Below are 22004 nucleotides of genomic sequence, written 5' to 3' on the forward strand. Positions count from 1 at the left end.
ATCACGTTAGTCCCAACTGTGAAATGAAGAAAGTTGTCTATGAGGGAAAGCCACACTTGTGTCTGTTTGCAGTGACAGAAATATCTCCAGGCGCGGAGATAACTTACAACTACGGGGACTCCTGTTACCCATGGCGATCAACAGTAGGTTTATTTTTTATTTTTTTAAACATTTGCCTTGTTTTTGAAAGAAAGGCAGTTAGTGGCCATTATGTCATTGATAATGTCTAAAATTTTTTCATTTAACATTTTGTCAACAAAACCTAAACATTATAAAGTTTGCCTTGAAATAACACATTTCCTACCAGCACACTTCTAAATGTCATGTTTTCATATTTCCTCATGACTTTTCTGTATTCTCAATATTAACAGGAATCCTGTAAAGAACTGAATGCATCACAACCAGATGTAAATGCTGCATCTTCACCAGAGGATGAGGGTGTAAGTGTTAAATGTATTTCCCTTTATTAAAAACCGGGTAGATGAGACGTTGGAGGGTTAGGCAAAGCTGTTATATAAGAACTGTACCGCTTGTGATTAATTCACGGCTACAATTTACAATTATGTCATTATTGATTAATCTGCCAATTATTTTGACAAAAACTGTTTGTGATTGTGTGCTCCTGTTTTCTGATGTGAAGATTCTGCTTGTGAAGATTGTTGATAGTGAAGAGAAAGTTAAGAGACCCACATCTAGCAAAGCCATCTCTATAAATGTGTACCACTCAGTAAACACTGTTGTTGTGGCGACTGTAATTTAAGCTCGATCCAATGTTGCGATGGTGATATTAATGGATGATCTTGCTCTGAACTATAAATCAATTGCTACAGGACGCAGGTAATTACTTGCAGCTGAACTCCGGCTGGAGCTCACCGACAAAAGCCCCAGATCAGACGCAATCAGCGCTTGACAACTATGTGTGTAACTGTTCAAAGACGCAAGCTAAAAAACACGCTGATGTATCACAGATGCACCCCACATATCTCGCAGGCTCAATAGCTGGACCAGGGGGATGAGGGGAAACCTGCGGAAGGAGTCACCTATACCAATTGGAACTTTACTGAATGTATTGCATTTGCAACATTGACCAAAGTTGTTGTTGCACCTAGAGGAAACTGGCTGTAAATAGTAAAGACTTGTGGAAACTAATAAGCTATTTTGTAAACACTTCATCAACAAGCATGACTATAAGGAAAGCCCTGCAATATGAGAGTTATGAGCTGGCCATTAGTGGATGGATACTGTCAAAAAATTATATCATGTTTAGTTCATATGGCATATTTGGGAAGTGCAAGATTAGCATTGTTTTGTGTTTGGTTATGTAAAGTCCATCCATACATAGTTGTCCGCTTATCCGGAGTCGGGTCGCAGGGCAGCAGCTCCAGCAGGGGACCCCAAACTTCTATTTAGTTATGTAAAGTGTGTAAAATGATTTGTTCATAATTGCAGGCTGAAGACTCTGCAGAACCCTCCAGTTCTGCTTCATCCTGCTGGGATGAAGACTATGTACCTTCTCCCAGGAACAACCGTCAGAGTTTCACAGAGTCCGATTCTCCCGATGATATTTCCTCTGATGAAGAGCTCAAAGAGCCCTCCTTCACCAACATAAATGAAGAAGATCTCAAAGACCACTCCTTCACTAAGAGAAATTATTGTTATGTTTGCGGGGTAGCTCAGTCTAAAATTTCTCGTCACCTTTTCACCCACAGATGTGAAGAACCTGATATAGCTGCAGTGTTAAGACTACGCAAAAACTCCAAAGAACGAAAAGCGCTACTGGAGAAGTTAAGAGACAGAGGAAATACCAAACATAATGAGGAGGTATTGAAGACGCGCTGTGGACAACTTAAATTAAAGAGAAACCCAAGCACCCCCAACACTGCTAAATCATTTGCAAGTTGTGTATATTGTAAAAGCATGTACATTCGTAAGGACGTGTGGCGACATATGCTAAAGTGTTCTGCAAGGAAGTCCGCAGAACCTCAGTCACATGTGAAGACTAAAGTCTTAACTTTGATTGCTGCAGCGGAGTCAACAGACCTCCCGAAAATCTCATCAGATGTGAGGAAGATGTTCAACACGATGAAGAATGATGAGATTTCATCTGAAATCTTAAACGATTCTTTTATACTGGAGCTGGCAAAGTGTTTGTACTGCATGAATAGAAGAAAAAAGAAAAATTTGGAAGACCTCAAAAAGAGTCTGAGGCTAATAGGACGACTCCTGTTAATATTGAAGAAAAAGGCGTTATGTAGCTTTGAAGATGCTATCAAACCCCAAAACTTCAGAAAGGTTGTTGAAGGTGTCAGAGAGCTCACTGGCTTCAATGAAGAAACAAAGTTCTGTGACAGACCAAATGTGCTGAAGAAAATGGGAAATTTGCTTATGAAAATTGGTGAAATTAACTTCGCCAGAGCCTTGAAAGACAATGCTGATAAAAAGACGATACGTCAAGCAGAGAAATTTATAAAGTTGTGTGCGAAAGAATGGAGAAATGTCCCTCTATCAAAGACACAATTAAACACCACGCCAACCGTACCGTTCATTCATGATGTGCAGCTTTTCTATCAGTACATGGAGAAGACAGCTGCTTCTGCAGTGCAAAGTCTAACGATGTACGCAAGCTCTCCGGTCTATAGTGCACTTCTCAGAGTGACACTTGCACAAGTGTCAGTCTTAAATACAAATATGGCCCAAGTTTCAAAAGCAACCCTTGAGTCATTTAAGGAACGGGACGAGACTGAACTTCATGAAGACGCTGCTGTTAGCCAGTCACAGGTTGAGCAAATTCTGTCCGAGCACACCGTCAAGATCAACTTAAAGACCGAAAGTGGCCACAAAGTTGCTGTTACGTTGACCAGTAAAATGCTCGCTGCAGTTACACTGCTTGTGAACAAGAGAGACGCATGTGGCGTGCATGAAAACAATCCCTTCCTATTTGGAAGACCTGATGCCCCGTGTTCAAGCTTCCACCGCGGACACCAGTGCACCAGCATTTTTGCAGCTCGTTGTGGTGCAAAGAACACAGTGAACCTCCGCTCTTTGATTTTTCATAAGCACCTTGTAAGATTTTTCCAGATTCTCAGCCTCACAAAAGATGAGCTTGATCAGCTAGCCAAACTGTTGGGCCGTGACATTCAGACCGACAGAGAGTACTATCAAACACCAGAGGCAGCTGTCGACATCGCAAAAATCTCAGAGCTACTATCAGCTATGGAGAATGGATCTCTTAAAAAATTCGAAGGGAAATCTTTCGAGGAAATTGAGATTCCAGGTCAGTGTCCAGTTCAGTACTTTAAAGGGGTTGATGTGGAGTAAAACTACTGTGTGTTTTCAGACAACAGAAGTTATGTTTGCCTACAGTGTAAGTCACAAAATACAACAACAAGTTGACTGTATTTGCTTCCTCAAAACATTGCTGTGGCAATTTCTCTTTTTTCCTCCGTGGTAAATTACCACCACCTGTCAGTGTGAAACCGTCGGCAAAAAAAGTGTATATTCACTAACAAGTTAAAAAACAAACAATAACACTGCCATAAGTATGCTTTAATGGACAATATCATTTAAATGGCTTTTAGTGAAATAATAATAATATAAATAATAACAATAATGATTGTTCACATCTAATTGTAATTTAAAATGCATTGTATTGATATCTTGAATTGAATTTAAACTATATACTGTACACTTTGTCCTTTTGGTACTATTAATGTATACATGTCTTGCTTTCCCTTTGAAGATGAATTGGAGCCAGATGTGCAGGACAACTCCGAAAACAGTGATGATGAGGAGGACAATGAAAAATCAGACAGTTCTCTTCTGCTGAGCGGTATGTAATGGACACAAACTCTCCGACTACCCATTGATCTGTATTATTGATTCTGTCAGAGAAGTTTTCCATGCAGACATTTTCATTGGCATTGACCTTGGTAATTCAGCAATATTACAGGAAAGGTTTACTTTAACTTCAGAGATGCTTAAGAGCATCATCCCTGTCGTGCAAATAATATGACGTTAAATCTAACCCTATGGCGTTATATTGTAATATTGTGATTATACAACAACGCTTACCAACAAAATGAGTTTTAATCAAACTGTATTCATATTCTGGGCCAATTTGCTCTCAAAATTAAACAACTTAACTTAAACTAATCTTAGCTTTGTTGAGATTGTGGGATGTCCCAAATTGAATAAATTCATCAAAACACCAAACTGCTTTGCTAGCTCAATCTTGTAATAACTAAAACATCTGCTGAAAAATATTTTTTCAATGGAAAGATATAGATACTAGACTATACTATACGTCCATGAACTTTAAGCAACAGGGACGATACTGTGTATGGTTCCTGAGTTGGTCCTTTTAAGGTAATGTTAACTTTGAGGAGATCGTAGGATGTCCCAAACTGAACAATGACCACACATATAAACACAGACTGCTTTGTTAGCTCAATCTTGTTGTAACTGCTCAGCAAATAAACATTTTAACAAATTTAGTTTCAGTGTGTCCGCGAAATTCACATGTAGCTGCTATTTTATCAAAGCGCCGTGTCACCGTCACAGCTGATGTGATCCAAACTATTAACTCTGGAGCATGGTTGTAACAAATAAATCCGATGTATCACTTTATTAAAATTAGTTGGGAAGCTTCTCTTTTGTTTCACAAATGTTTTAGAAACGGTTCATGATTCAACTTTGTAAAGTTGTCATAGAAATGGTGGCGTAACATTTTCAACTGATGTGCCTGGTGTGCTCATATGGCTCTGGGTGTGCTGCCGTGCTGATTGGAGCATGGTCTAAATGTCTAGTTGCCCAATCAGATTGCTAAAACAAGGTATTCTGTTTAATTAGTTGACTTAAAAGAAAACCATTGAAACCAAATGGAGAGGGTGAATGGTAATCAAGTGATAAAAGTAATAATAAAGTTGTAATTTTCTCACATAGCTGTACCTGTATCTCCTCTAGGTCTCCCCTTAATAAAAGGCTCCCTTTTTCGAACCAAAAAACCCCGCAGAGCTTCAATGTTGAGGAAACGTAGCCGAGGCCGGAGCAAGAGGCAGGAGAGTGAAACTGAGGGATCTGAGCTGAATGATGAGAAAGACAAAGAGGTGAACACAGAGAGGGATGACGGGTCAGAGGAAATGCCTGTGAGCTGTGCTATCAACACGCCAGAGAAATCAGTGCATCGTAGCAATGAGGACGCTACACATATTTCTTTCAGTGATGGCGATGATGACATGAATGTGGACTTTGACATGGACACCGATGACGACATTGTCAGAAATGAGGAAAATGATGAAGATGGCGACAAAACCGGCTCAGCAGCAGAGCCTCTGATTCCAGATGTGACGAAGCAGGACAAAGAGAGCAGTGATACCAAGAACAAAAGCTCACCTTACAAGGACACTGGTGTTTCAGAACTTGAAAAGGAGACCATGGACATCAATAAAGTCAACAATGAGGAGAGGAGAAAAAATCTAAAGAAAGGAGGGAAGCAAAATAACTGGATTGATGCGGATAGCAGGAGTTTCTCTGACTTCTTAAATACAGGTAAAATAAATCTGGTGCCTCGAGAGGAGAGTCAGGGCATCACCAAAGTTATTAGGACCCATCATTTAGGAAGTTTTTTAATTTTATTAAAACATTTTCCATCTAGAAAATTATTTAAATTTTTCAATCATCATTTTCAGTGAATAAGTTTTAACTTTGACTAATTAGTAACGCTACAGGGAAAGTCAGGGTATCCCAAAAGTCATGAGAATCCACTCATGAGGCCTTGAACATTTGAAGAAAATTTCACTACAATTCATCCCACAGTTGTTGAGATATTTCTCAAAACTAAAAACCTGTGCTGCTAGAGGAAAAGTTAGGGGATAACCAAAGTCCGTCAGCTTTATCATGAATGTCTGTGTAGAATTGCATGGCTAGCCATTCAATAGTATAGCATTTGAACTGCGTAACAAAAACCTGGTCTTACACCCATGTTTGATTTTGTTATTTATAGAAAAGAAGAACAAATTGTCAGCTGCATTGATCGGAATGAAAGAAGTAAAGATATTAATCCCCAAACTGGACATAGTGAGTATCCAAGTTCTTTTCATTTCCTCTCATAATTAAAAATGGGTTCAAAGTATGAAAAAAGATGCCTGTTTTTCTCTTTACACTCTGGCTTTCGATTATACCCAGCTAGAAATTATGTTATAAATGGCAAGGATATTTAAACATCTCAACAATACTGGATTTTAACATAGTGGCAGTTTTCCTGAGTGACAATGTTGTATTTCAATGTTGTTGTTTTTGTCCCAGGAAAAGTTTCAGTTTTCAGCCAAGAGTTCTCAGTTATCATCTGAGTGTAAGTCTGTCAAGTCGTCTGTGAAAGATTGGCCCATCCATGAAGACAACAACCAGTGTCCAACGTCCTCCACAGTCACAGACGTTCAAAACAAGCCCAGCTATGCTAAGGTAGGGAAACACGCTTCTCCTGGGTTGAATTGAAATGCTGTTTACCAAGTGAACATTTCATTTACAAATTTATTTTGGCACATTAAATGTGCAGGATGTGATGACTTTATAGTCGGCCTAATTTAAATACCCTTGAAATAATGTTTAAGATAAAATTATCGGAGCTAAGTACACGCCATCTACATTTTAGGATAAGCAAGGATAAGGCTTCATTCTGAGCTACTCAGCTACTACTAGTTAAAATCTCACATTATTTATTCTGTACAATCATTGCTCAGTCATTAATAAGTTATATTTACCTTTTAGTTATCTGCACTTTCATATATATATATATATATATATATATAGTGTAGTAACTTATTGCAGTTTAATTTTGAATGCCATGGGTCTTGGTATTGCTTTACTTTATTTGCACGTGTGCGCATGTAAACCCCACGTTCTTTATGTTCTCTCTCTCATCTTCAGGCGTCAAAGATGAACTGCTCCCACTGCAAGAAGTGCATGATGAAGGGTCAAACAGCATACCAGAAGAAGGGTTTCGCAGAGGTCTTCTGCTCCAAAAACTGCCTTTTCGAAATGTTTCCTATCAACAAACCAGTCCCCAAGACGTGTCATTACTGCCTCAAGTGAGTCTGTGCAAAACATCCCTTCGTCTCAAAGTAGAAGTGTAAAAATAATGTTGTAGTAGTTTCAATTTTTGAATGTGTTCTTGTTCTGTCAGGGGGATATCGCAGCCTCTAGACCTCATCATGGCGGTAGTGGACATTAAAGGAAATATGAAAGACTTCTGCAGTACGACCTGCCTCCTCTCTTTCAAATCCAACACTGGGTCCACCCAAACACCACAGCGGCTCTGTAGCATGTGCCAAAAATCCTGCACTGTAAGCAAAAAACAAATGTCATTTTTCTTCAACAAAAGTGTTCATTTTAACATTCATAAACTCTTTGTTGTACACACTGCTCCTATATCTTTAGATTCCACAAACCACATGTGAGATGACCCTGAATGAGGCTGTCCACACATTCTGCAGCAACTTCTGCTTGGAGGATTTCCGCAGGGACAACATGGACGTCTGTGAAAACTGCAGCTCCGACTGCAGCAACAAACCGCTGAGGCTGGAGCTGAAGGAGGGGACCAAAACCATCTGCAGTCAAGAATGTCTGGACGAGTTCAAAAAGGTGCTGAAATATCAAAATTATGGTCACTTAAAGTGTCAAAAACAATACACCTTGGAAGTTAAACACTGAAACACATAGCACAGGTCCAAGATCATCACCATGGTGTCCAAGCTTGGAGCAAATGATAGTTTGCATGAAAGGACAGGGGGCATATTATTCAAATCATTCAAATCATGTTTAGTTTTATTTCACTTTAGTTTATTGATTAAGTCCCCAGCAATGTACAAGAAATTAAAAATGTTAATACACTGATGAAATGATACTACTAATAATAGGTATGTTATGATAAGCACAATAATAAAACGGGAATGAGGTCAAATATTCTTGTGTAATAAACTGAGGTTATCTATACTTTTGTTATGTTCAAGATATTCCTTAAAAAGAAAAAAACCAACGATGTGTGGCCAGAAGTAGATCAGTATAGGTCTTAGCTCCCTCCAAACAGGAGGAATAACTGTGGCAAGATTAAACCGTGCATTTGATCGGGACTATTTTCAGCCACAGATTATTGTGCTTGTGAGTATTTGTGGTAAAACATCCCTTAAATGGACCATTAGGGGCTCAATGCAAGACACTGAGACGTTTTCTCACTGATTAATAGTTTTGCTGAATGAAATAATTATTCTGCAACATCCCTGACTTTCTCTTTTCTTTTTCTGTTCTACAGAAAATTGAGACGCTCCACCAATGTACCACGTGTCACACTTCTCAGACAATTTCAGACATGGTTGTTTACAAAAACGAGGACAACGTGGTGAATCTCTTCTGCAACCGCAACTGTATGACGTCCTACAAGCTACGGCCCGCAATTGTACACAAGCTTCAAGGTACTGGACAATAACTTTGTCAAGATGGCATTTATTTCTTGTCTTTTCACTTCTTTCTTTCCATCTCTTTAGTGGGTATTGAAAAGCACAATGGGCTGTGTTTGTGTGGATGGGTTCCTACAGCTACCAGTGAGACAATAAAATATGATCCAGGAGGTTCCAGAGTATGTCAACATCTGTAAAGTTTAAGATTCATTACATTCCAAAATGTTACACAGTGGTTTGTAATAACCGCAAATTTGTTACTTTATATGCTACCTGCGCTCCATTTGAATTTTAATAAGAGTTGACACAACCAAATGGGGCACTGCTATGAGCAGGTTTTGTAACCATCTTCGTCATTTTTTTCTGCTAATTACAGGAATTTATCATGCCATCTGACATCCCTCAAAATATGGTTAGCATAGTCTGACACAGATAGGAGAAAGTTTCCTTTGCTGGTTGCTTGTCGCTGTGGCCTCGTTTGTCACAAAAAAATATAAGGCCGAAGCTCTTTATGGAAACAGCACATTTTTGGCGAGAAGTAAGGAGAACTCAAAAATGTCTTTTATGCTGTGTAACAACATAACATCATAAAAAAAAGAAAAAACGCAAGTTGAATTTCTTTCTGTAATTTATTTCACAGAAATTGAATTAAAATGGGATTTATATACAATGTATTATTTTAAGTGACCATAAGTTTGACCAATATGGGAAAAAGAGGGGGCTCCCCATGCTGTACGTACAGAACTATTTACATTTTTACAACCTGTCGTAGTTGGAGATTGGCAGACTTGTTGTCACATGACTGTTGGCCTCAGGTGAGTCAATCATGGCTTCCCAATTGTGCTGAGGAGTGCATCATTTAATTAGTCATGATTTGTTCGGAAATTTGAAAATCCAACGATAACTTCTGTTTCTACAGTTTCTGGCTACGTTAAATTATGTAATTTGATTAGTTTATGTACAGTATTAGCAGTAAACCTGCTACAACAAGGTTTCTGATTTATTTTTTCAGAAAAGGAAAGCTCTGGTGAGTTGAAGAGGGAAAAAGGCAAACAATCAAAACAACAATTGAATCCTGTGAGTATATTTCCTACAATAAATTAATTTAATGGTGTAACAGTAAAAACATGAAGGTGTGAGTTAAATCTGTTCCACGCTAGAGCTATTTAAAGCAGAAACAGCATTTGTTAACTTGATGCCTTTATGTCTTAAATAAAGCTGTCTTCTGTGATCATTATCACTCACTGTCATTCTTGTCCTTCATTCTACTCACAGACGGAAGCAAAGATCAGTAAAGACTCCACTCTGAACGAAAATGACGCCCCTGCAGCTGCTGAGTTGGACAACACATCAACATTCATCATTAAAGCCTCCTGCGTTGCCTGTTGCAGCTGTGGCGAGACACTGTCCAGAGGAGAGAAGCATTACCAGCCGAAGAATTCACTGGATGTTTTTTGTTCAGCCAAATGCCTTTCTGAAAGACATCCGCACAACAAATTAGCCACCAAAAATTGCTACAACTGCTTCCAGTGAGTCAAAGATGTTTATCTTCGTGGTTTTCCATGTCTATATGTCATTTTTTCTCCTTTTTAGTGAGATGATATTTTTTGTTTTGTGTGTACATATGTATTAAAGAGAGAATCAGTCAAAATATCAAATAATTACATTCACATTTGTTAACAAATAGAAGTTATGATAAATAATCTGCAACTATTTGAAAAGTTGAACATTTAAATAATTTGTTCCAACAATTAAAACATTTAGTTTCCATTTTCTGTTTTTGGCACATGGGACTACTGTTCTTAATATTTATTTCATTATATTTCAGAAAACGCTGTCTGCCTATGTGCCTAAAGACCTAATATATGATAAGAAAATAGCTGTATTTCAAAAACTACCAGAAACTGGTATCTATGTACTCAAAACAAGTTAATAACAAAGCTATGAACACACATGAAGTGTATGTTTAATCTTTTGCTTTACGTGGGGAATTGTTTTCAAGAAAAACAAAATTCAAAAGTTGTAAGAATTTGTTGCTTTTCTTTGTAAATGTAATTATCATACACTAAAAATCCTGGCTTTTATCAGAGATTTTGAAGTGAATCATGAATCCCATGTTGATCTCCTTCCCTCAGGGTGGTAATGCGGCCTCACGACATTATCCTGGCTCCGGTGGATGATTCAGGAACCATGAAGGAATTGTGCAGCGAAGCCTGCCTCGCTTCTGTTAACTGCAAGAGAAAAACATCTTCCCCCAAAACCGCATCTACATCAACTTCAACAGGACTTCGGTCTGAGTGCAAGATGTGCGCCAAATATTGCTACGTAAGAAAGAAATTAATTGATTCTTAGTTTTTGTTTGACGTTTAGTTACTTCACTTATTTTTAATGTGTTACTTTGAGGATTGTGCAGTTATTTGTTGGTGCGTTGTAGTCTATATCCTTGACGTACCACTTCCGGGGTTGCTCCGGTGCCGCAGGATTTTCTGCCGGATGCATTTAGTTTCCTTCGGCTTTCATTTTTATAGGAATTTTAAACTCTGGTGGATTTATAAGTACTTTTGTTAACTGCTCCTCAGATCCAGACAGCTAGCTATCTATCTAATTGGAGTTTCCTCTCGCACAACTTTTTTGCAGCAGCTCCGTCCGGCGCTTAGCACTGCCCATGAAGACTGTGATTGGTTTAAAGAAATAATAAAAATAATAAACCAGAGCACGTTTTTCTACCATCACGTAGGTGGCAGACCTTCATCCGCTCTGCAGCATGAAGGTGGTCTGGCAATGCGAGACTAGTGTGATATGATATTTCATGGTCAAGTTTGGCTGTAAAGGCTGTTTTATATTTTTCTTGTTTTCAACAAATCCCATGAGAAGACCAAAATCACCAATGCCTTTGTTTTGTCTGTCAACACTTTACACACTAGCTATATCACACTATACTTGTTAGTAGTATCAATTCTTTCAATCCTTCTCATGGGATATACAAAAACTAAAAAAATATTCAGAATTACCACAATACTATCAATCCACATGCTCCTTTATCACCCTCAGTGCAAATTCAGGATGACCCTGGATGGCTTGATGCAAAGAATTTGCAGCAAATGTTTCATCAACAACCACAGAATCAACAACTTACCGGTGCCTATTTGTGACGTCTGCGGCTCTGTCGACCTCGAAAAACGGATTCTGCTGAAGGAGGACGACGGCAGTAAAACACTCTGCAGTGAAGCATGTCTGATCGAGTTCAAAGAGGTGCGGAAATCAAATTTCAAATCACGATCACTTAATTTCACCAGGACAGTAAATATTAAAGGGTAACTACAATTTTTTTTTAACCTGGACCTTATTTTCCTATGTTTTTGTGTCTAAGTGACTAATGGGAACACTAATCTTTGAAAGTGGTCCAGTATAAATCAAGATTGCTGATGTTGGCAGCAGCAAAACAAGCTACAATGTAAGTTAATAGGGCAATTGTCCACCTTGTATACTATTCACCTTTACAAAAGTGCTCGTTTTGCCGCTGACAGGCTCAGATTAATATTCTAAGTGTCTTCCAACATTATGGAAAGGATTTCTAAGGAGGTCAACCTTTCTGTCAACCTTTCTGTTAAAACATAAGATCTTTTTTTTAAACACAAAAACGTGCGTAACTGTATTCACTGAACCCACCAGACTCCACGTAAATAGTAATTTTAGCATTGTAGAATACACTTCATTCAAAGTCGACAGAAACCAAATAAAACTATGAAAAGCTATTTTGTGTCGTCTTTCCACTTTTCCAACCGTCCCAACTTTAGTTTTGATTAAAATAAACAAGGTTTACGATTTACATGTGAAAATACGTTTGCTCTATACACGCTAAAAATATAGCTTTTTTTAAATGGATTGTGGTTGGTTTAGCACCAGCGACTCCTGAGCTGTTTCTGGTTAAAAAGAGAGGTCTCAAAGAGGTTTTAAAAGGTCTATCTCTGAAGGAATCCTTTCCATGAACTCAAACTCTTAGAATATTAATCTGAACCGGTCAGTAGCAAAACCAGAACTTTGGTGAAGGTAAATACAAGCTGGACAATTTCCCTATTAACTTACATTGTAGCTTGTTTTGCCGCTGCCAACTGCAGCTATCATGCTTCATACTGGGCCAATGTCAAAGATTGTTGTTGCATCAGTCACTTATACACAAAAACATAGGAAATTGGGTCCAGGTTGGGAAATACAACGGTAGTTCCCCTTTAAGGAACTGGTGTTGGTATATCTACAACTTCCACATTAGCAATGTACAAACTGGCACATTATTATGCAGTACTGAAGACCATGAATTTTACTAAGCTATAAATACGCCAAGCAGTGTGTTTATGTAAAGGCAACATGAGTCGGTCTCTTAATCATCAAACTTATTTCATTACATTTTGCACATATTAAGTTGTGTTGCATTGATTTAGGAAAAAAAAATAATAGATAAGTACTTAAACATGTTCTTAGACCAAAAAAGAAATTTGGAAAACGAAGTAATTGGAAAATAAAAATGCCTTAAAGTGCCCATGTTATGAAAAAACACTTTTTCTGGAATTTTGGGTGTTATTTTGTGTCTCTGGTGTTTCCACACACATACAAACTTGAAAAAAAAACTATCCATGCTGTTTTGAGTGAGATACGGATTTCTGAATTTCCTCTGCCTTTACTCTCCTGGTGAGCTAACTAGGTGGCTAACTGTAGCACGCTAGCTCGTTCTCAATGGCAAAACACTGCTGCAACACACACTAGTTCACCATAATCCACAAAAGAACTACTTACTACTTATGTCTCTGTTCTGCGGGTATTCCACAAGTGTCCCTGGTTTAGAAGAAGTCGCCCAGCTAATCCTGCCTTGTTCTGACCAAAGTTGTAAAAAAAAGTTATCTAGCTGATGTGAGCCTTACCTAGCAACGTCTTAAACACAAACAGTACTTCTTCACTGTCTGTTGCAATTTGCCTACGTATGCTAACTCATAAGACAAACATCACACATTCAACCAGTTAATTGGTAATCCGGTCGTTTTGTTTGCCTGTTGCACTCTCTTCTTCTTCCATCATATTTAATTAGTATCATATTACACTGGCGCCTTCATCTCCTGTGTTTCTTTGTTAAGTACTCCAGCCTAGTCTTTAAATACAGCCGTGGTTTGTTCTTTTATGTGGCGCTAAAGTCAAGTGACAACACCAAAAAGGCCGTTGTCGTGCTTGCTTCCTTACCCCTCCTATGGCCACTTGGCCAGTGCGAATGCAAATGGAAAAAACGGTTTTGGGGGAGAGTAGTTAGTAGAACTGTTTAGAAGTGGACTGTTCCCATAACTATGTAGGTAGTGTAAGTACTTGGTCGGAAAGAGGCTTCATATACGAACAGCCGAATTAAGTAATTTCTGTTTGTTTTGTTTTAGAGAGATTTACAGAGCGGAGTGGCAGCAAAGTGGATTGGTTGTTAAATAAACTGGATACGTTACAGGTTCAAACACTATTATATGACGCTTACTGATCCTGCACTGTGCCTCACTTTTTCTCTGCTGTTTTTTTTAAATATCTTTACAGAAAGTTCAGGCGCCTCAGCTGTGCCCCATGTGCCAGACGTCCCATCGCTTATCGGACATGGTTGAAGAAGAAAACGATAAGGGCACGTTGGACTTCTACTGTAGCAACAGATGTATGATGGTACACAAGGCTCAGTCTTCCACTGTGGCAGGTACTGCACCGACTAACTAGAAAATAAAACTGTATCTCTTCCCTCCCACTTTCACTCTCATCGCTGCCTTTACTTGCATTGTTACATAGTTCTGCACAGAATGATTTCATATTATAGAAATATTTATGACATTATATTATGAGCAGTTTACAAACGTACGACAAAGAATAGGTTTCACTGGCGGCTTATTTTGCTAAATAATTACACTAAAACCAGAAGCTTTTCCAATCTCTTCACTGAGTTAGAGCTCCTCTGTTTTAATCTGTTCATCATCATCTGTTCAGCAAAGAAAAATCTCTCTGTAGACATCATGTGTTCCATTTGATCCATATCTATTTGATTCGTGTTTTACCATGTCTTTATAGAAAGGATTAGCCTATCACCTCAAGAGAATGACATTAAGGATGTGAAGCCGTCAATAACACCTGAAGAGAATGACATTAAGGATGTGAAGCCGTCAATAACACCTGAAGAGAATGACATTAAGGATGTGAAGCCATCCATACCAAATCTGGGCTGTGTGAGTATTATGTATAAGGTTTTCTGTAATAATTGTAACACACCAAAATCAAGGCAGGACTTTAAACCACAGCATGTATATGGTTTATGTTTGCAGTGATGTGTGTGTGTGGTGTAGCGTATAGCAATTTGACCGATTTTGTGGCTGATAACATTAGTTGCACTACAGCAAAGTATTTCTTCTCTGGGAATGTTGTTATATTGCTGTGTACACACATAAGAATATAGATATGGTAAAGTTAGTATCTAAAGTGACACAGCGAACCTGGCTCTTTCTTCACTCCTCATCCAGATAAAGGAAGAGCCCATTGATGAGGAGTACAACCAGAATCTCCCATCATCCATTTCCACTGAAAACATCAAGGATGAGCCTAAAGCAGGAGATGATGTGGCCAAGGTGGGACACATTAAACTCTCCATAGGAGATCACAAAGTCATCTTTTTACAAGGGAGCATAAAACATGTCGACAGATGAAGGAGCTTAAAATTACTCATATTGCCAAATGGCCCCATTCACAGTTTTATATACAGTATAATATAGGAATATTGAGTGATGCACTAATATGTTACCAGCATTTTTGTTGGATGTATTTGAGGTGGAGCTGATTTCACCTTCAGTAAAGCAGTAAATACTTGTAAAGCCTGTCTGTAATTGAATCTTAAAAACCTTATTTTACGGCACAACTGTGTTCTGTATCTTTAAACAAAAAAGAAAACTGGATATGTTTTTAGAATTATAAAAGCTGATTTTAGAAAACAAACAAGTTGATTGGCATTGAAATATATTTCTTCTACACCAGCAGAACAGTAGAAAACAGTAGGAAAACACACACTAGTAAACATTTAGAAATGTATCCAACTCTCCAGCATGTTATTGAGAACTGTCATCACTGTACATCATCTTACTATTTGGTTTCTGACAGGAGCACTTGAAGATCGGTTCGGTCTTCTCCTTGACGGGAGACTTGTCTACACCCACGTCTACAGCACCCACTCTCACCCGTATGGATTTGCCTGCGTCTTGCTCCAACTGCAAACAGGTCCTAAAGGACGGGGAGACTGTTTACCAGAGGAAGGGCCATGCTGACATCTTCTGCTCCACTCCCTGCCTTTTGAAATTTTACCACAGGAAACAAGTTAAGAAGACCTGTCACTTCTGCCTTCAGTGAGTCATACATTAGTTTGTTTTATTTGCTAATCAATGCCATCTTTATCACAACATTTCTCCCTTTCCTCTGAGAAATTTCAATTTAATTAATTTTAAATGTCTTAGGGCTGGGCGATATGTAGAAAACCAGATGAAATAATATTCTTGACCAAATACATTGACAATTAGTTTGGTTTCACAAAATATTTTTTACAATGAGATTTCAGATAAATAGTCATTGATAATGTGGTAAACAGTTTGAAGTGATATTATAGAGGGAAAAAAGAAGAAAGTGTTCATCTATATACGGACTGTTTACATGCAAGCACAAAAATGGTGCGATGTTAATACAAATCCGCAATTCTTCAAATGAGATTCCTTCAAAATGTTTCACAACAGATTTTCTGTGAAAATTAAGTTAGTATGTGCTTGTAATTAACAATTTAGACGACGTAATTGTACATCACGATATCTCGATATAGGATTTCATCCCAATATGATTTCACTGAATGACATATAGGCATATTGAATTATCACCCAGCCCTATCTCCGCTATATCTACGCATGTATGTGTCTAAGATTGCAGACTTTAAACTGATCACAACTGATCCTTCTCGTACTCTCAGAGGGATAACACCGCAACAGAACGTCATCCAGGCCCTGGTGGATAATGAGGGGACAATGAAGGATTTCTGCAGCCAGTCCTGCCTGTCCTCCTTCAGCTATAAGAGTATCATGTCCACCAAAATACCCCTTGTGCCAGTCGCGTCACAATCACAATGCAGCATGTGCAGCAGATATTGCATTGTAAGAAACAACAGATTCCAAAAGTTCTAATTATATTTTATGTTTCTTTATTGATACAATGACATAAAGTCATAAAGTAATTTTAAAAAAGCAATACACATATTTGTTTTAACATTTTTTTATGAATATTGAATTTAAAAAAATCCTCTCACCCACAAACATTTCAGCTCACTGCCCTTTTGTTATCCAGGTTTATATGATTTCAATTGAAATATGTGTGAATTGTGTTTGGCAAACTGTCCTTTCTTTATCCTCCTGCAGAGCAAACATGAGATCATACAGAAGGACGTTGTCCACAAGATCTGCAGCAATCCCTGTTTTCTCCGCTTCTGCAACATGAACAACTTGTCCATCTGTGAGAACTGCCGTTCCCCCTGCAAGACACCTATCACGCTCAGGATGGAGGACGGCAGCAAAAAACTCTGCGATGCAGAGTGTCTGGCCCAATTCAAACAGGTAACAAAACATCGAAACATCTAGTTGTTGTTTCTTTTAAAGGGAATAAAACAGAATTATTTAATTAAAAGGCAATTATAAAATAAGAAGATAAAACAAAAATGTTATTTAAGGGCGACACTTTGAAAAATATATATGCTGTGAGGATATATCAAAAACAAAACTAAAATGAACTGAATATTAAATCTGGTGAAGTGACAGTATTTTCTCTGTGCTGTTTTTGTCACTTTGCAGAAAATCAAAACACTGCTTCCGTGTGTCATGTGCCGCAGCGCCCATTTAATGAAAGACATGTTTGAAAACAAAAACAGTGAGGATATGGTGGAGCTCTTCTGCACCAACAGTTGTGTGATGGCATCCAAGATCCAGGCTGTCAGTGCATCAGGTACTGGACTGTAACTTGTGACAACACAGTCGCTCTTTGTCCTTCTCTCTCTCGCTCTCTCTCGTCCGTTAAAAGGATTCCAGCTTTCATTGAATCAAGTAGTTCTGTCAGGGGACCTAAAGTTTAATAGCCTAAAATACAGATTGACAAGAATAGTCTACTTCCATGAAACCTCAGAGCCCTGCAGAGGTTGTTTATTGCAATCATGTGATATTAGTCCTTGTGGTATTCGTATTTGCTTTTACTATTTGGCCAAATTTTTATCATGAAATTTACTTTTCTCCACAGGCACTCCACTGAATTGTGACCACTGTGGTAAGATTACATTACCAGCCTGCCACCTCGCCATGTCAGATGCCTCCATCAGAAACTTCTGCACTTTAACCTGTGCCATGTCTTTTAAGGTCATACAACCTACAGCTTTTACAATGTTTAAAACTCTTAATTCTATGATAAATTAACCAGTAGTGGTAGAATTAGCTGCTTTTATGCTAGAAGCTAGTAGTTGTAGACAAAAGAGGCAGTTGGTATAAGAACAAACCAAAGAACATCTTGTGTGCCTTTTCTGCCTGAGTGACAACTCGGAGGAGTAATTTTGGAGATTTAAAAAAAAAAAAAAAAGGTTTGGTTGGAGGTGTCAGCTGAGATCTAAGATAAGCACATAAATCTGACTGATTAATATATTTATCCTAACAACAAACAAACTGCCTAACTATAGTTGTTATACCTTCTTCCTATCTTCACTTTACTGTTTAAAAAACATAAAGGAGCCATGCTGTTGCATTGGGCGACCTGTTCCTTCATTAGTTATCATGGCCAGCCTACTTTATGATTGTGTTGTATTAGATACCATATTCATTTCATACAGGTTTAAAACCTTTTGCATATGTTGTCTTATGCCACAGGAGTCCCAGAAAGACATGGCCGTTAACTCAACGGGAGCTGCTGATCAAACCCAATGTGACTTCCTCAAACCACCAGAGAAACTGCCATGTGCCCAGTGTGGGTGCATTTTAAAAGCTTCACCCAAAGTCATCCAGAAAAAGGTGTGCAGTGTCTGTTTTTTTAAGAAACAATAGGCAACTTAAGCAAAACATTTGTTGAACTAGAGGATCTAATTGAATCTCATGATATGTCTATTGATTTGCACTGTTTATTTTTAAGAAACAGTAATGTACATGGTGACATTTGTGTGAATACATTTGTTATAATATCTGTGTGTGTCTGTGTGTCTGTGCAGGGAAGAATTAATTTTGTGTGTGGCCAGACCTGTTTTCAAGAGTTTAATAGGGTCAACAACATCACAGGCAAATGTGAATATTGTAACAATGAAAGGATCATCAGACATGTCCGGAAATTCGAGGGCAAAGACTGCGACTTCTGCAGTGATGGTAATTGGACACATAAGTTTAATAAGTCTAATGCAGGATGGTGGAGCCTTGTTTGTATAATGAATAATATTCAAATTCGGACAGTGAAATTCAGGATTGAAAATAGGTCAACAATCCCTGAGCCTCTCCTTTCTCTCCTGTCAGGCTGCAAGATGCTTTTTCAGCTTGAGCTGGAAAAGAAGTGGGGCAAACACTGCGGCTGGTGTGCTTACTGCTTCTCCTTTTCTAAGGCAGTGGTGACAGCAAAGTACGAAGGCGCTAACAAGGACTTCTGCTCTGAGGACTGCAGCTCAAATTACAAAAGCCTTCTCTGCCATGTAAGTACACGTGGGAGTTCACCCATTGCACAAATTACCCTCCGGTTGTAGACAATGTAGTACTCAATGTAGTTTTGCTTTTCTTTTATTTATTGCACTTTTTAGGTTTTTATTAGCTCAGGGTAAGGAATGTAGAATTCAGATCATTTTACTCGTGATTTATACAGCGATGTTCCTGTAAGCTATCCGCTTGTGTTCAAGGAAAGTAAAAAACATTTTGCTTGGCATATCTCGCAATCATGTTACATTGGAAGGTGCAAAAAGTGAACCGCAGCCCCAGCCGGTAAACCTCTCCCACCCCTGCTGCTGTCTAGAGCATGTCAACAGAAAGCTGCACCAGCAGTTTATTGTTCGGCCGTTTTTGTTTTAGTCACAGTTTTTAATATCCAATGTCCAAATGCTCCAAAATCCAAACCCCAAGTTCATTGGGTATCCAAGAAAGCAAGTGTGAAGTAGAGTGGAGGAACGGTTCAAACATACAGTAGAGAGACAGCTTATTTAGGTGTCCTTCAAAAGATTGGCAAAACATTAATTGGGAATTACTTTGATTTGACTAGTTTGTTGTTTTTAAACCAGAAATTATAAAAATGCACAGCTTCCAGAATTGCCTTCTCGGATAGACTACTGAGTATAGACTACTGAGTATGTTTGAGTTTTGGACAGTTGAAGACATCCCTTTGGGCTCTGGGAAATTGTTAAATAGACCAAATAATTAATTAGGACAATATTCAGTTGATAAACTGACAAATCAAATAATCCTTTATGTCAGCCAACCTGCATATAAGCAAGTCGAAACACCTAAGTTGTTCAAATTGATGATAGCCATGAGGTGCTCTGTACACATTACTGGTCTGCTTGCTCTCAGGCTGCCAAGTGTGACACCTGCAGCCGCAACGGTAAACTGGGGCAGAGTCTTCCCATGCTGGGAGAGGTTAAACGCTTCTGTGACATGAGATGTCTCTTACATTTCTGCAATCAAAAGGTCAAGCTGGTCAACACAGGTACGTGTTGTTGACATTCAATGTTTTTTTTGTCTGTTTCATTGCTTCACTAACTCTGACTCTCTTATTGTTTATGTCTGATGTTGTCGTCCTTGTGGGACTGAAAGTTAACATCAGAAAAAAATCACAAAGAGCCAAACCGGACGTTTACTAGATTTTAGCCTTGTCCAGAAATTGTGTATACTCCTAATTTCTGCCTCTTTGTTTTAAACCTACGTAGAACGCTGGGCGTTTTCTTGTGGTAGCAATGCATACACTGATATGATAAGCTTAAGCAAACATGTGCTTATGTACACATCCAGCAGTTACAGACACACATTTATTACATACATCATTCATGTGGAGTTGTGTTTCTGTCCACCGGATGAATGTAAGTCCTGAGGGAACTATCTGTCTATTTAGCTGCTAAGTGCTCCACTATGTTCTCCAGTTATTCTCTAACTGTGTCTGTCTGCTGTTTGGTGCTGAACAAGTAATGTACAGTAACTCTAGCAGACCCACGACTTACTTTGAGTCAGGTTGTTGGGTTTTTAGATCTGCCTAAATATTTCTAATTTATTTACTGTATAAAATGTTGTAAGATCAATCACTGACAGCCACTGCTGAACACTCTTTCTTTTCTGCCTGCAGTCTCTACACCGCCCAGATCTTCAGGCCCAGTGGAGTCCTTCCCCGTCATTGCTAACGTTATCTCACTTGCTAGCACTTTGGCGTGGCAGTCCAGTTCCTCTGCCAGCTCTGCACAGCATGGTCTACACACACAGACATTATGTATGCACATACTGTAGAAACGCTATTTATTGTGACACATGAAGATGGAAATATTTGTTTTTCTGACTCCAACTTTGTCATTTCTCTACAGTCTCTGTCCCTGACATTCAAACAAAGGTTGTTGGACATGTAAGTTTACTATTAAATACCAAGTGGGTGGTGATGGCACAGTGGATATGATACATGCCTTTGGTGTGGGAGATCTGGGTTACATTCCCACTGCAATACCTTAACCAATGTCCCTGAGCAAGACACTTAACGCATAGTTGTTCCATAGGCGTGCCACCTCTGACATATACTGTATATAGCAATTGTAAGTTGCTTTGGATTAGCGTCAGCTAAATGACATATAATGTAAGAAGTCCTCCACGTGGCTATCATCTAACCTTTTTTAAAAGCTAACTCCTGTAGTCTCAGCACATGTTTGATTTAGCTCAGATTTAACCCATGTTTGAATTATTGTTAGTGTTAATTGTTAATTAATATTTGTCTGTTCCACAGGCCAGTGTCCAAACCGTCCCCAAGGAGCTGAAGAACAAGTCCATGCTCTGCACACCGTTGGTCCACAACAAGGGAGTCTCCTGCACCACACAGACTGTCGACACAGAGGCACAGACAGGTAAAGAATCACTTACAGGATTTTTAAATACTTTGCCAAATTCGGTCTTTGTGATGCAATACAAAAAGATGCACTATGTACCCATGTTTTTAGTTTTGTCCATATGAGACACATATCTTTACTCATGGTAAAATCTACAAATATGATCTTTCCTGGATGAAGAGTTTTGATGTTGGTTCTGTTCTCTTCTTTTGTTGTTGTGTGAAGACAACTTTTTTCCTAAAGTCATAGTCCTGCCTGTCCCAGTGCCGATGTACGTTCCTCTGCCTATGAACATGTACAGTCAGTACACACCAGTGCCTTTGGGCCTGCCTTTACCGGTATGTGAATCAACATTGATCATTTTCATTTTCACATTCACATTTGAACCTTGTACTGTGACTGTTACTGCCGCTACTCATCTCAACTCCAACCGGCCCGTCAGACAC

General features: G+C 38.7%; 1 protein-coding gene and 1 long non-coding RNA gene across 3 annotated transcripts in view; one reads left to right on the forward strand and one right to left on the reverse strand.

The window, feature by feature from the left end:
- The window catches only part of LOC116701900 (uncharacterized), a 25923-nt gene extending 4705 nt beyond the window's left edge, over positions 1–21218 (reverse strand). The window contains exons 1-2 of the long non-coding RNA XR_004335026.1: positions 21107–21218; positions 12509–12511 (exon numbers count right to left, since the gene is read on the reverse strand). This is a non-coding gene — a long non-coding RNA (uncharacterized LOC116701900). The remainder of the gene's footprint in view (positions 1–12508; positions 12512–21106) is intronic.
- Positions 1–22004, forward strand: part of LOC116701860 (zinc finger MYM-type protein 4) — a 33905-nt gene that overhangs the window by 5990 nt on the left and 5911 nt on the right. Inside the window, exons 3-33 of one of the 2 annotated variants that reach the window (XM_032535880.1) lie at positions 1–143; positions 372–440; positions 1450–3274; positions 3740–3829; positions 4963–5547; positions 6002–6075; positions 6304–6459; positions 6925–7085; positions 7181–7340; positions 7435–7638; positions 8306–8465; positions 9463–9527; positions 9726–9979; positions 10586–10775; positions 11502–11702; positions 14013–14163; positions 14529–14683; positions 14975–15079; positions 15606–15847; positions 16456–16636; positions 16898–17092; positions 17327–17477; positions 17766–17881; positions 18383–18523; positions 18718–18868; positions 19013–19185; positions 20051–20186; positions 20817–20957; positions 21049–21086; positions 21459–21576; positions 21784–21896. The exon at positions 1–143 is cut by the window's left edge and continues 54 nt beyond it. In XM_032535880.1, the coding sequence (XP_032391771.1) occupies positions 24–143; positions 372–440; positions 1450–3274; positions 3740–3829; positions 4963–5547; positions 6002–6075; positions 6304–6459; positions 6925–7085; positions 7181–7340; positions 7435–7638; positions 8306–8465; positions 9463–9527; positions 9726–9979; positions 10586–10775; positions 11502–11702; positions 14013–14163; positions 14529–14683; positions 14975–15079; positions 15606–15847; positions 16456–16636; positions 16898–17092; positions 17327–17477; positions 17766–17881; positions 18383–18523; positions 18718–18868; positions 19013–19185; positions 20051–20186; positions 20817–20957; positions 21049–21086; positions 21459–21576; positions 21784–21896 (6621 nt within the window). In that variant the 5' untranslated portion in view covers positions 1–23. The remainder of the gene's footprint in view (positions 144–371; positions 441–1449; positions 3275–3739; positions 3830–4962; positions 5548–6001; positions 6076–6303; positions 6460–6924; positions 7086–7180; positions 7341–7434; positions 7639–8305; positions 8466–9462; positions 9528–9725; positions 9980–10585; positions 10776–11501; positions 11703–14012; positions 14164–14528; positions 14684–14974; positions 15080–15605; positions 15848–16455; positions 16637–16897; positions 17093–17326; positions 17478–17765; positions 17882–18382; positions 18524–18717; positions 18869–19012; positions 19186–20050; positions 20187–20816; positions 20958–21048; positions 21087–21458; positions 21577–21783; positions 21897–22004) is intronic. The other variant, XM_032535879.1, reaches the window with a different exon arrangement.

Source organism: Etheostoma spectabile, chromosome 14 (assembly GCF_008692095.1).
Source record: "Etheostoma spectabile isolate EspeVRDwgs_2016 chromosome 14, UIUC_Espe_1.0, whole genome shotgun sequence".
NCBI classification, from domain to species: domain Eukaryota; kingdom Metazoa; phylum Chordata; class Actinopteri; order Perciformes; family Percidae; genus Etheostoma; species Etheostoma spectabile.